This window comes from Erpetoichthys calabaricus, chromosome 4, assembly GCF_900747795.2.
Source record: "Erpetoichthys calabaricus chromosome 4, fErpCal1.3, whole genome shotgun sequence".
NCBI lineage: Eukaryota > Metazoa > Chordata > Cladistia > Polypteriformes > Polypteridae > Erpetoichthys > Erpetoichthys calabaricus.
Genome location: NC_041397.2, coordinates 33,673,854 through 33,686,249, shown reverse-complemented (window position 1 = coordinate 33,686,249; position 12,396 = coordinate 33,673,854). Strand labels below are relative to the sequence as shown.

Sequence of the window (12,396 nt, the reverse complement as noted above, 5' to 3'; positions counted from 1 at the left end):
GTTACAGGATGCTGTTTTTAGCGAAATTCATATTTGACTAAAATCATCTTGGTCATACTGGCCATCTCACTGCTATAGTACTTAGAGACTTCTCCTGTGAGATGAAAACCTGTTTATTTGCTGGTTGTTGCATTTATTATGAACATTTTGTGACTAACAGACTCTATTATCTGGTTGTGGATCTTCAGGTGCCTGTTTGATTGACACTCATATTAGCATTTCTGTAATTAATTTTATGTTTCTGTAATTCTACATGATCAAGACTTAAGTATCTATTGTGCTGGTAAAGGATACAGTCAAGAGGAAATCTAACAGTAGCTCCAAATTTTGTTCCTTTTTATATTTCAAATGATTGATTTTTTTAGCATTCAAGTGATGGTCCACTGCCTAATAGTAGAGTCCTTTTACAAAGATCCTCATTCTTTATGACAATTGTTTGTCGTGTGTCCTGAAAGTGTTTTTTTTTTGTTGTTGAAAGCATAGCTTGCTGTCGTGTCACTTGCTCATTTGCTTTGGCCTCAGTCTTCTATTTCTGCAGAATAGATTAAACAAATCTCTTGTGGCACCTTAAACTGAACTCTAGGGTGACATAGTGGCAGTAAAATTCCTGTGGTGACTTTGCCTGTTCTCGGTGTGTCAGTGCAGTGCCAGATACTCCAGTGCTGTACCATAATCTAATGACTTGCTGGTTTGGTTGATTGACTGATTTTAAGTGTATGAGTGAGACCACCCAGTGATAGACAGGCACACACTTCAGTCGTGCCAGGGTAGGTTCTACACCCTGAGATGTATTCAGAAAATAAATCCACGCTTATCAAAATCAGTTCAAATAACTGAAACCAGCAATGTCCAAGTTCCATTTTTTCATAAGTATTATAGTAATGACTGACCTGTAACAGAGAAGAACAAGGATTCGTCCATATTTCAGGTTTCTGAACACCATGTACCACAACCTAGGCAACAGTCACTTAATGACAGACTTGACAGTTTTCAACGCAATGTCTGTTTGAAGTGGAGTGACCTGAAAACAGGAGTGATATCCACTGGTCTGGCAGAGCACAAGACGTGGCCCAGCATTTTGAATCATCTGCAGTGGCTTGGAAGCGTAGAACAATTTATACCCCTTAAGTTAGTCAGACAGAAAAAAAGGAAGAAGCTTGTTAGTACGCATTGTGGCAAAGGCGCTATATAGGCGTCAACCCGACACAGACTGACAACGGAGGCACGTGTAAAATAAACAAAAAGAACTTTTATTTTTCTTCTGCCGTGGGGCACGTCTTCTCCATGTCCCACAGACCCAACATTTACATTTACATCATTTAGCAGACGCTCTTATCCAGAGCGACTTACAACAGCGTTTGTTAGTTTTTTCGCATACCCCTTGGGGTCAGAGCGCAGGGTCAGCCATTGTACAGCGCCCCCTGGAGCAATTACAGGTTAAGGGCCTTGCTCAAGGGCCCAGCAGAGTAGGATCTCTTTTGGCAGTGACGGGGATTCGAACCGGCAACCTTCGGGATACCAGCGCAACATAGTCCTAAAACACCCCAAACCACACTCTTCTTCCTCCACCTCTCCTCCCGACACTGGCGCCTAGAGTAGTGGCTGCAGGTTCCTTTTATAGCACCCCCAGAAGTGCTCCAGGTGCTTGTTGACCTACTTGAGGCTGCACTTCCAGGTGTAGCTGCAGTCCAGCCCACATGGGCTTGTTAAGCCATGCAGCTCCCCCTGGTGGTGGCCATGGAGCCCAACAGGAATGAGCTCCAGTGTTCCACCTTGATCAATTTATAATGCTTCCCTGATTTGTTAAACCACAAAAATCATTCTCTGGCCATGTGCTGAATGCCTCCTGGTTAAAGTCTCATACTCCCACCAATAGTCATCCTCCTGTGTACGTGCAGCTTGTTGCCTGGTAGGCTGAGAGCACCACACACGGGCACGCGCAGCTTATCACAATCACCTTGACATACGGGCACATGCAGCGTTTTGCTTTGCCTGGTCAGCTTGAGGTCTGCATGTATGAGATTCATGGCCTGCTCATTGTCCAGAGCTGTTTGAAGCTGCGTGTGCAGCGCCTGGCTTTGCCTGGCCAGTTTGAAGCAGGGATTCTGCACAGCTGGCCTCCTTCAGGCAGCCTGGAGTTTGTGATTACTGAAACGTTGTTACATGCAAAGTTTGTGTTTTCTTTCACAGTATTGCATGCAGTTAGTAAGAAGTACCAGTACTCCAGATGTGACAGGACCAATGCCTGACCCACAATTTGTGCTGCATACTCAAATCATATACAGTCTGATCCTAAGGGACAGTTGCAGTGTGATCAGTCAAGGGTACATGGTCACCGATCATTTATGCTTCTAGGCTGAGTACCTGGTGGAGACCATTTAAGTGTTCTTCCTATTTCCCAGTCTTTCTTTTCCTTTAAACACTGGCCATCCTTCTCACCAGGTGAGATCTTCTCATTGGTCTTCTCCTGTTGTCATCGTGGAGGCCCCGGGCCCAGTTCTGCCAACCATAAAGCGCTGCTGGGTCATCTCCATTCAAACAGCAACTCCTGCAAATACTGCAAATCCCAGCAGGGGGCTCCAGCTCCCTCAGATTTCAGTATTTTAAAGAATAACGTTCAGTTAGTATGCAGTAAACCATCCCTTCCTTCCCTTGGGAAAGAAGAGCTGCACTGAGCCAAGTTTCTTTTTAATGTTGATCACTCACAATCAGTTGAAAGAAGCCCATTTGTAGAAAAACAGATGGTTACTTTTAAAAATCAATTGTTCCCTTCAACTGCATGTTGCTAGAGTAGATATTGGAAACCGAGAGCAGTATTGGGCACAGTGGAGAAAAGTGAAGCAAAGTAAAGTGATGTCCCATTGTAAAATGGTCCTGTTGGTGAATCTAACATCACACAACATATACATACTGCATATTTTTATATAGTCATTCATTGTAAATCAATCAGGTAAAAGTATGTGTTGTTTTTCCTTAGTTACACCACATACAAAGTTAACTTTGACACTGGAACACGTCAAACATTACCCCAATAGACATATGAGGGTTAGTATCATTTAGGTCTCTCAGCTAAGTACCTAGTATGGAACATAATTGTTCTACTTCCCAGTCTTATCTTTTCTTTAAAAAATAGGCCTTTCTTTTCACAAACAAAATCCATAGAATGCTTTCTGCACGATATGAAGAAGGTGTGTGTGTTTACAAATGTACTCACAAGTTCAACAAAGGTCAGACTAATGTTAAGCCCATCCACGTGAACTACTGACGTCAACAATGAGCAAGTCAATACCATGATTCTGGTGAACCAATGGAGATTTTGGGCCCTGATCCACCTTCAGCCCCTAAAAAGAGGATCACTGCTCACTACTTTACTTTTCTTTGGTTCAAACAGAGAGAGCGTAGCAGCCATGTTTATTTCTCAAAAACAGCAAGAGAAACTGACTGATCAAGGTCGAAATTTTACCACTGTGACCACAGACAAGTCATGTCTCCACATGTGCACGAGGAACCACTGTACAACCAACCAAAACAAAATTATCACAGAAGTGCAAATAATTATTGCCTTACCCTTGTATTAGGTTCACATTTTCAAAACCTCATAATTGTAAGCCTGATCATAAGGGCAATGCATCCTTTGTAGTATACTCTTGTAAGTGATATTTTCAAGTAACATATCAGCAGTCACAAAAATGGCTAAAGCAATTCTACCAACATTGTGCTGACTGCCAGAACGGTCCCACACAGTAGCATCACTGCTGCAACTGCCTGCAACAAAGGAATATGGCTGCCCACTGACAGCCTAGTGAGTTAGTGCTCCTTGACAGAACTTCTCCAGATGAGGACCTCTCTAGGATATCTGCTGCCTTGCAATATAAACTGCCATCCTCCTGTCTGTTAATACAAACTGCCACCCATCTGTCTATTAGTAGATTATACATGTCTATTGCATGGATGGCAATTCCCGTTCTTCCTCCCAATTTATAAATTGCCTTCAAAGTTGAAAGAACGCTTTCTAATAGAATAATGTGGCATTATGCTATCTTACAGTCCCCTGCTTTTGTTAATCCTTCAAAATAAGCAAAGAATGTATATATACTGTACTGTATATATATATATATATAATATATATATATATATACTGTATATATATATATATATATATATATATATATACTGTATATACTGTATATATATTTGTTTTTTCTAGACCTTGGTTAACATTCAATATTGACAAATGTGTCTCAGTTACGGGTAGTCCTAGCTTGACTGGTAGTAACTTAAATTAGAACAAGCACGTGCCGAGGCTTTATTTGTAGTCTCATTCTCTGTCTTGTTTACTCCTTAACGTTTTCTAATGATCATGGTCAGAAGGCCAGAGCCCATCCTCACGGCACTGGATGGGGCACCATTTCATCACAGGGCACACTCATACACAGCCGTTAGTCAATGTTACCTGCACATTTTTGGGATATGGGCAAAAAAAAAACAAACGAGTGGGTTCAAAAAGATGGAAAGGTGGACTTAATGAGTTCCCCTTTGGATCTTTGGTTCATATGTTAAATATTACCTGATATTATAAAAAAATTAAATATAAAATCTGGCTTTAACCCGCTCAGCCCCATTGTTTTGGACCCACCAGTGGGACTGAACAATAATGCAAAATGTGTTGAAAACACTGCATAAAATCATGAATGTCCTCATTGCTGTAGTTAAAGTAAAGTGGCTTGCTGTTAAAACGTTGTGTTGCATTCCCCGATGCCACACTGCAGTGATTTCTTTCTTCACTTAAAGATGGCACAGGAACTCCTGTCCCCCCCCCCCCCCCCCCCCAATGACTGATTCAATTGTGTACAACGTGATGGACAGAGACCATTATCTACTCACGGAGAGGGGTGTTTCTGATTTCAAATGTCACCACATTCCACTTTGTATGTTTTCCAACTTCAATATTTCGTTTTGGTGATTTTGAATCTTGCAGCTATTAGTGTTGTAATTTGGATACACAGTATAATTTCTTTACCAACTAAATATACTCTGACAGGACAATCTGCCCTTCAAAATGATACACAGGCCATGAGATTTCAATAATGGATTATTTATACTATGGATACTTACTTGTAAAAGTAAAAAAAAATTTTCTGGGTGTTCCTCACACATTCACTGACACATTTAATTAGAATATTATTCAAAATTCATTTTTTGTTTAGGAACGTTACTGAATTTTGCAACTTATTCTTCTGCAGCGATGTAACAAATTCTTGCAGAGAAATGCTTAACCTTGACTTTGAAGTGTAAAACATGAATAATTGAGTGAAGCATGATGGAGTTCTAGCCAGTTAAGTCAAAGTAGCAGAAAATGGACCTAAACAAGGCCGAGTTTAAGGGGTTAATAACCTCAGGCCGGCTCGGCGACTTTTCATTTGGAATGCTGTGATAGATGTGGTTTGTGCAGCTCATGTTCTGCGTCTACTGTCTGCTTATTTTATCTTCGCTTTACATGCAGTTAATCATCTTTACTGTATGACAGTAATTGTAACATGCTCAGTTCAGACATAATGTAGAAAAGGTGAAATCCACCAGAAATGTCTCCCACTGCCCAAGAATGTTACCAAATATTGCATTTTAAACAAAGCCCATACCGTTACAGCCATGTTAACAAACTGTTGCCATAAATATAGTAAGACATGTGGGACTTTGTATTGAAATCTCTATTTAAAAACTTGGGTGGAGCGGAACCCAGCAGGAATTGTTCCCTCAGGGCGAGATTTGGAAAACCCTGCAGTTTGTGGTCGTGTCATTCCCTGGCGCCACTTGTTGAGTTTTAGTTAATATTAGCCTGCCTTCCTCCTTTTACTATCTCAGAGCACAAGTAAGGCTTAAGAATAAATATCATTCAGAATCCCAGGTGGGGAATCTTGCAGGGGTCGTGCATATTTTGACTCGGTACTCATCAAAGGAGACTTTTCTGGCAACAAATGAAAGGCTTTTTTCCATTTGCAGTAGACCAGGTTGTGTTGGAGTCAGCAGACCTGTGGGAATTGAGTGATGTAAATATTTGATCAGCATGAAGGCCATTATAGGATCAGAAATAAACAACCGTATAGCAGCACTTAGTTGTTGTTGGTAAAGAAAAGAAAATGCAAGCCCCTTCCTTACTTGAACCTGCAGTTGTAGGACGTGGCCTTTGGCTCTTTCCTTTATTAAAGAGGTTCGGTTTCTCCTAGGGCGAGAGCGTGGATAACTTTAATTGGGGTGTGCGACGTCGCTCTCTAGACAGCCTGGACAAGAGTGATTTGCAGCTGCTTGAAGAGGGTCAGCTCTCTGGAAGTATGCCCAGCCTGAACAAAATGAACCACGAAGACTCGGATGAGTCGTCAGAGGAGGAGGCCTTCACCGCCAGCCAGATCCTGTCTCATTCGCAGCTTGTAAGTTTCTCTTTTACTTGGCTCTCCTTTCTTAAAGTGTATGTGGCTGACTGTGCAGATGTTACTTAACAGATGTTATGAAACAATGCTATGCTGACATGAGAACTTGTAAAAATTCAAATTAAGGCATGAAGCGGTCTAATTTTGCTCTGGAGAAATAAGATAACATTCTACTAATCCATTCATCTGTTTGTGTTAATTCCCTCAAATTAATTGTCATGTCATGAAAATTAATAAAATAACACTTACTGACTTTTTATATTAAATATATGCTCATTCCTAATTCCTGTAAATAAAATGTACATAAAATTCATTACTGGGTACAGACAGCCTGAAATGAGATGGGGAACATAACAAGCATTAGGGGGCTATCCGTGGTAGAGCCTGCCTGTAAATTCCCCCCGGGGAACAACATTTTAATGAAGAATTTATTTTTGATATTCTTTTTGTCGATCCTTTCCATCATATGTGGTATAAATATCTGAGGTACGGTTAGAAATAAATCTGAAGGTATTCCAGCAAAAAGAACAGGAGGTCAGCCGACATGTCTAGAGCAGTTTTCCAAATGGCCTGCACATCTACAGTGGCCCCCATAACGTTTGACGCATTTTCCTTGATTTTTCCTCTCTGATCCATACTTTAAAATTACAAATCAAACAATTCAGACGTGATTAAAGTGCACATTACAGACTTTCCTTTAAGGGTATTTTCATATATTTCATTCACACATGCAGAAATGACAACACTTTTTCTACAATGTCCCCCCATTATAGGGCACCATAACATTTGAGACAATTGCCGTGACAGGTGTGTTTCTTGGTTTCATAAGATACCTTGGCCTGCTTCTACCCTTTGGAGTCTGTAGTTGCCATTGCTCAACTTGAGGACAAGAGCTGTGCCAATGAAAGTCAAAGAAGCCATTATGAAGCTGAAAAACAAGAATAAAACCATTAGAGATATCGGTAAAGCCTAAGGATTACCTAAATTACAGGTCTGGCATATCATTAAGAAGAAAGAATGCACTGGTAAACTCGGTAATCACAGATGGACTGGTAGGCCAGTGAAGACTTCCACTGCTGATGACAAAACAAACCTCACTGTGGTAAAGAAAAAGCCCAAATGCCTGTCCAACAGATTAGAAACAGTTTTCAGGAGGCAGAGATATGATTATCTGCAGAAGACTTCATGAACAGAAATGCAGAGGCCACACTGCAAGATACAAACCACTAGTTAGCCACAAAAACATGATGGCCAGATTACAGTTTGAGAAAAAGGACTTAAAACAGCTTGCAGAATTCTGGGAAAAGTCTTGTGGACAGACGAGACAAAGATGAATCTGTATCAGAGGGGTGGCAAGAACAAAGTGTGGAGATGAAGCTGAACTGCAACAAGATCCAAAGCAGATCACATCATCTGTTAAACATGGTGGTGGGGGTGTTATGGCTGGGCATGTATGGCTGCCACAGGTACTGGCACACTTAAATTGCTGAAGAGAAAACCTAAGGGGACAAGACCGTGAAACAAGCAGGAGCTAAAGATGGTTGCATTAGGGGCTTGGCAGAACATCACCAGAGAAGATCCTTAGCATCTGGTGACGTCTGTGAATCGCAGATTTATAGCATTATGATGAACCTTCTCGGTCATGTGACACTGCTTCTAACCTGTATCGTGTAAATAACACACCTATATAAACATGCTAATAAAACTGTGCCAAGGTTTAAGAACGAGGATTTATTCATTTTTAGATTTTGTATTGCGCAAATAGGACCAAATTTCACCACTCTTGAGATTTTTGAGCCAGATTGGATCGTTTTCCTAATCTGAGATGCATGAAAAATGCGAGCACAGATTTAGATTTGTCTTAAAAATGTACAGTTCAAGTTCCCATATATATATACGGGAAACTATATATATATATATATATAGTTTCATTCATACTTCATTATTGAGAGTTTGAGCATTTATTAAAATAATCTTCATGTGGTGTATTTCTATCGCCGACACCCTTGATCACTTTTTCTGATTTCAGATTATTAACCTCTCACCCTCTGAGGAAACCAGTCATGTGGATTCTCTCTCCACCTCCTTTGAAACCACCTCAGCTGATCCAAACTCCTTAAACACAAGAACTCCTAGCTTTGAAGTCTCTCTTCCCGATGACTCTAATCAGCAGGCAAATGAGGGGTTAAAGGTGACAGAGCTGTGGGAGCATGCGAATAATTTGACATACCAGGCCCGTCTGCTGGCCTGCCTTGCTAACAGTGCTAGGAGAAAGTTCTGAGACAGCCGATGAGCCATATTCATAGGGGGGTGTCTTCTTCAGAATGCAGGGGATGGGGAATCAAATTTGATTTTTGTGGGGATTTTTATTTTTTTTTACTATAACTATAAATAAAAGATGAATCTGGGATCTGCTGTAATTACTTGAAGGGTCCCTGCTTTGGCACTAACCTGCCTCTCACTCTTGAGTTATCTCTGTGATTCACTCTTTCTGTTCATTTCTAAAACAAAGCATGGTTTCTTTATAATCCTGGGTGTGTGGGACTATGGCTGATTGAGACGGGATTGGCTTTTCTAACTCATTTAACTGAACAATGCGCAAAATAATTCAGTGGGCAGATGCATGCTGAAAAATTAATAATGGCTGCACAGGGAAGCACAAAGGAGTTGTACATATTGTCCTGTGCCTCTGGGCAAACTTTGATAAATTGGCATCATGCAAGCACAACTGTGGGTGCATCAAATTTTTCTCCGTGGATTGTTACTGTACTGAGAACAAAGGTCAGTGAACTCCATTAATGTGTTTATCCGTCATTACAGTATAATTATATTTGGACAAAATTAAAGTTAATGAGGCAGCCTGAAGAATTTACTTGCCTTAGAGAAAATGTACTTATTTATTAGTTTTTATGGTTAATTAAATTGTGTATCTTGTACATTTGTGTTTGAATTGTTAGATGAAGTCACATTTATTTTAGATCTTTATTTTCCCTTACTGACTTTGTATGGTGTGCTGTGTGAGTAGTCGTGTTTTGCTGTTTCACTCTTGACTATTGTGCTACATTTACAGGCCGAAGTGTCCGTAGAAGAGGAGGACACAAACGTCCAGGAAGATGACTTTTCGCTGTCAGTCAGTGAGCTTCCTCCTGCTTTTGGGAGCAGTGACAGCTTTCCTTTAGACATGACAGAAGCTGAAGGGAAGGCCAGTGGAGAACTTGAACATGCTGTCCTGTCACGGTGAGGAGTTTGCATTTGTGTCATCTTGTTACTGTTCCTGATTATCTGATCATGGTGTGGCTAATCCAAAGAATGAGTCTGGAGAATGGGACCCAGGCTACGAGAAACTTATATGGGTGCTTCAACGAGTAAAACTGAATTCCCCCCTAAATCCTGCCTGCTTTTATAAAAAGCCCACCAAACAAAATTGGCAATTCCACTTTAAGGTGTTAATGAAACGCTCTTAAAAGTACTGCTTCTTAAGTGGTTCTCCACTGGGTTGTGTGGCTCCTTATAGAATTACTTGACCAAAATCTGTGCCATTCTGAACATATGAAATTCATGTTTTGGGGTTGGAAAGGTTCCTAGCATGTGGACAAACTTTAACAAATAGTGGGCCACCTAACATAATACTTTGCTATGAACGTTGTTATGAGATGTTCACATTGAGAGTTTATTTCCCTTAGAAATAATTATTCTAAGCAAAACGTACATGCTGGCATATGGGTTTCTTATATTGGTTATGTTTTTGTGCAGTTACCTTTGTAGTATAATATTCCTGATGATAGTGATTATTTATTTCATGGTATCACAGTGTTATTTTGTTTTCCATTTGGGCAGCACCATGTTATCATTCCGATTTCCAGTACGCTACTCCTGTTTGCCAAGGGACATGCTTTTGGACAATGCCATGTCTTACATTATCAATATGACCCCTTAAATATACCACTCAATTTCTCTGTTGAATTTCTGGTTTCTGAACTTTCGTTTTTCCCTGTAACTGTGATTTTTGATTAGCGGCTGGGGGTAAAAAGCAGATCTACCTGAACAGCAAAGCTTCCCTTTCTGCCTCTTGCTTTCGTCTCCCCTTGTGGGAAGCTCAAACTCCCCAGTTAAAATCCAATTGTGTCCCTGTGTTCTTTAAAAAGTCCAGCCCCAGTTCACAGTGGTATCATATGTCTGCCACCCAGACCCATCGCGTTTGCTGCAGTTCCCCATTGCTTCTCCCTTCATGACCGCTACTTTCCTGGTAGCTGTGAAAAATGTGCCTGAGTGGCAGACAATCGTGCACCCATGGGGACATTGTTAGACTTTATTATTGTTGCTGTAGCTCCGATGTCAACTAAGACTTTCAGCACCCGGCTAGCAACCCAGGTGTGCAGGGTGGCAATAACTGCCAATTCTAATCTGCCCTACAGCTACCAGTGACTGTCCTTGAATGGGTCTCTGGGTGCCTTGGTCTGTTACTGACCCCAGTGCTGTCCCCCTTGCATTGGGCTGATTGCATTTTCACTTTTCTGTATGTGGCCCACGCAGCCCCACAGCACCAACATATCGGAGGTGTAATTTTTGGGGGGAAGACAGCAGTAGGCGTCAGAGATGTTGTCTGCCTGGACACTGGAAGAAGGGTCTTTGCCAGAGTTTATGCCTGATCTTTGGGCATTTAGCGTCCTTGGATGGCTTTGCATCTTTCCACCAGAGTGGTGGCTCTCTGGGCTAAGGGGTCTATGCTGGTAGCTGGAGGGTTGCTGGTTTTAAGCCTGGCAGTGCCAAAAGTGCTACTGTGTTGGGTCATTGAGCAAGGCCCCTAAACAGGGGCACTGTACAAATATCTGACCCCAAAAAGTTCCTAATGCAAGAAATTGTATATGGCAAATAAAGTGAATTATCGTCATTATTACTATTATCATCATTAGGCTTTGGTACTATAGGTTTCCTCGTCTAAGTTTCGAGTTGTTTCTGGTTTTGACTACATGTCTTCTCCTGGTCCACTTCCAGCCTTTGGGCAGAATAAACATGGCCTGAGTTTGTGTATGCAGCTAGAGTCCTTTTTCAAATAATGAAACAGTTGGCATTTCACCAGTCTGTTATCACCTATTCGGGGTTATTTATGTCAGTTAGAGACTTGAAAAAACAATTCTATATTTGAGGATTCTATTTCTCTTAATATGTATACAGTCTCTGTCTTTTGTAAGTGTGCATTATGTACTTTTTGCCTACAATTTATTATTATTTGTACTAAATTTTAATTTGTTTTCTTTGCATGTAACTACCTCTTTGACATCTTGTAAAGCTACATCGTTTGTATGAAAATGTGCTCTAGAAATAAATACTCTTGTTCTTGGATCTAAATAAATAAATGTTCTTTATGGAACCTTCATGTGAATGGTTCTGTTGAAAACCAAAAATGGTTCCCCCGAGGCTTCACTCTAAGTATCCACTTTGGCACCTGTATTTTTTAAGACTGCAATAGTGTAAGCTGTTTCTGTATATAAATATGTTGTGGCAATTATCAGACAAAAAAAATTAGAATCGTTTTTAAGATCCATCGCTTATCTGTTGTCTAATTTAGCAATTCTTCATAAACAATTAAGAAGGTATACTTTTGTGTTTCTTTGTTTTTTGTATTATTGAGTGTTTAAATCTTTATTAATCTCTGTCCACATCAAACCTGAAGTCAAATTCTCAATTTATTTATTTTTTCATGTTGTCAGTTTTAGGGACGAGGAGAGAGATGAGTTACTGGAGGCCCGAACGTCACCGCCGCCATCGCCGTTCTTCTCTGCTATCCTGGCAGCCTTCCAGCCTGCTGTGTGTGATGACGCAGAAGAAGCCTGGCGCAATCACATCAATCAGCTGGTGTCTGATTCTGATGGCTCGTGTGCCGTCTACACCTTCCACGTATTCTCATCACTGTTTCAGGTATGTGATCGATACTGTAATGGCTGCCGGTATCAGTATCACGTACAGCGCA

The 12,396-nt window shown here is 40.8% G+C and overlaps 1 protein-coding gene across 9 annotated transcripts in view; it reads left to right on the top strand.

Moving 5' to 3' along the window:
* Positions 1–12,396, top strand: part of LOC114649938 (protein furry homolog) — a 471,909-nt gene that overhangs the window by 435,662 nt on the left and 23,851 nt on the right. For 6 of the 9 annotated variants that reach the window (XM_051927180.1, XM_051927176.1, XM_028799321.2 and 3 more), the window contains 4 exons: positions 6,225–6,425; positions 8,455–8,616; positions 9,496–9,662; positions 12,137–12,344. In XM_051927180.1, coding sequence (XP_051783140.1) covers positions 6,225–6,425; positions 8,455–8,616; positions 9,496–9,662; positions 12,137–12,344 — 738 coding nt within the window. Of the gene's footprint in view, positions 1–6,224; positions 6,426–8,454; positions 8,617–9,495; positions 9,663–12,136; positions 12,345–12,396 lie in introns of those variants that run through there. The other 3 variants (XM_051927177.1, XM_051927178.1, XM_051927181.1) reach the window with 3 other exon arrangements.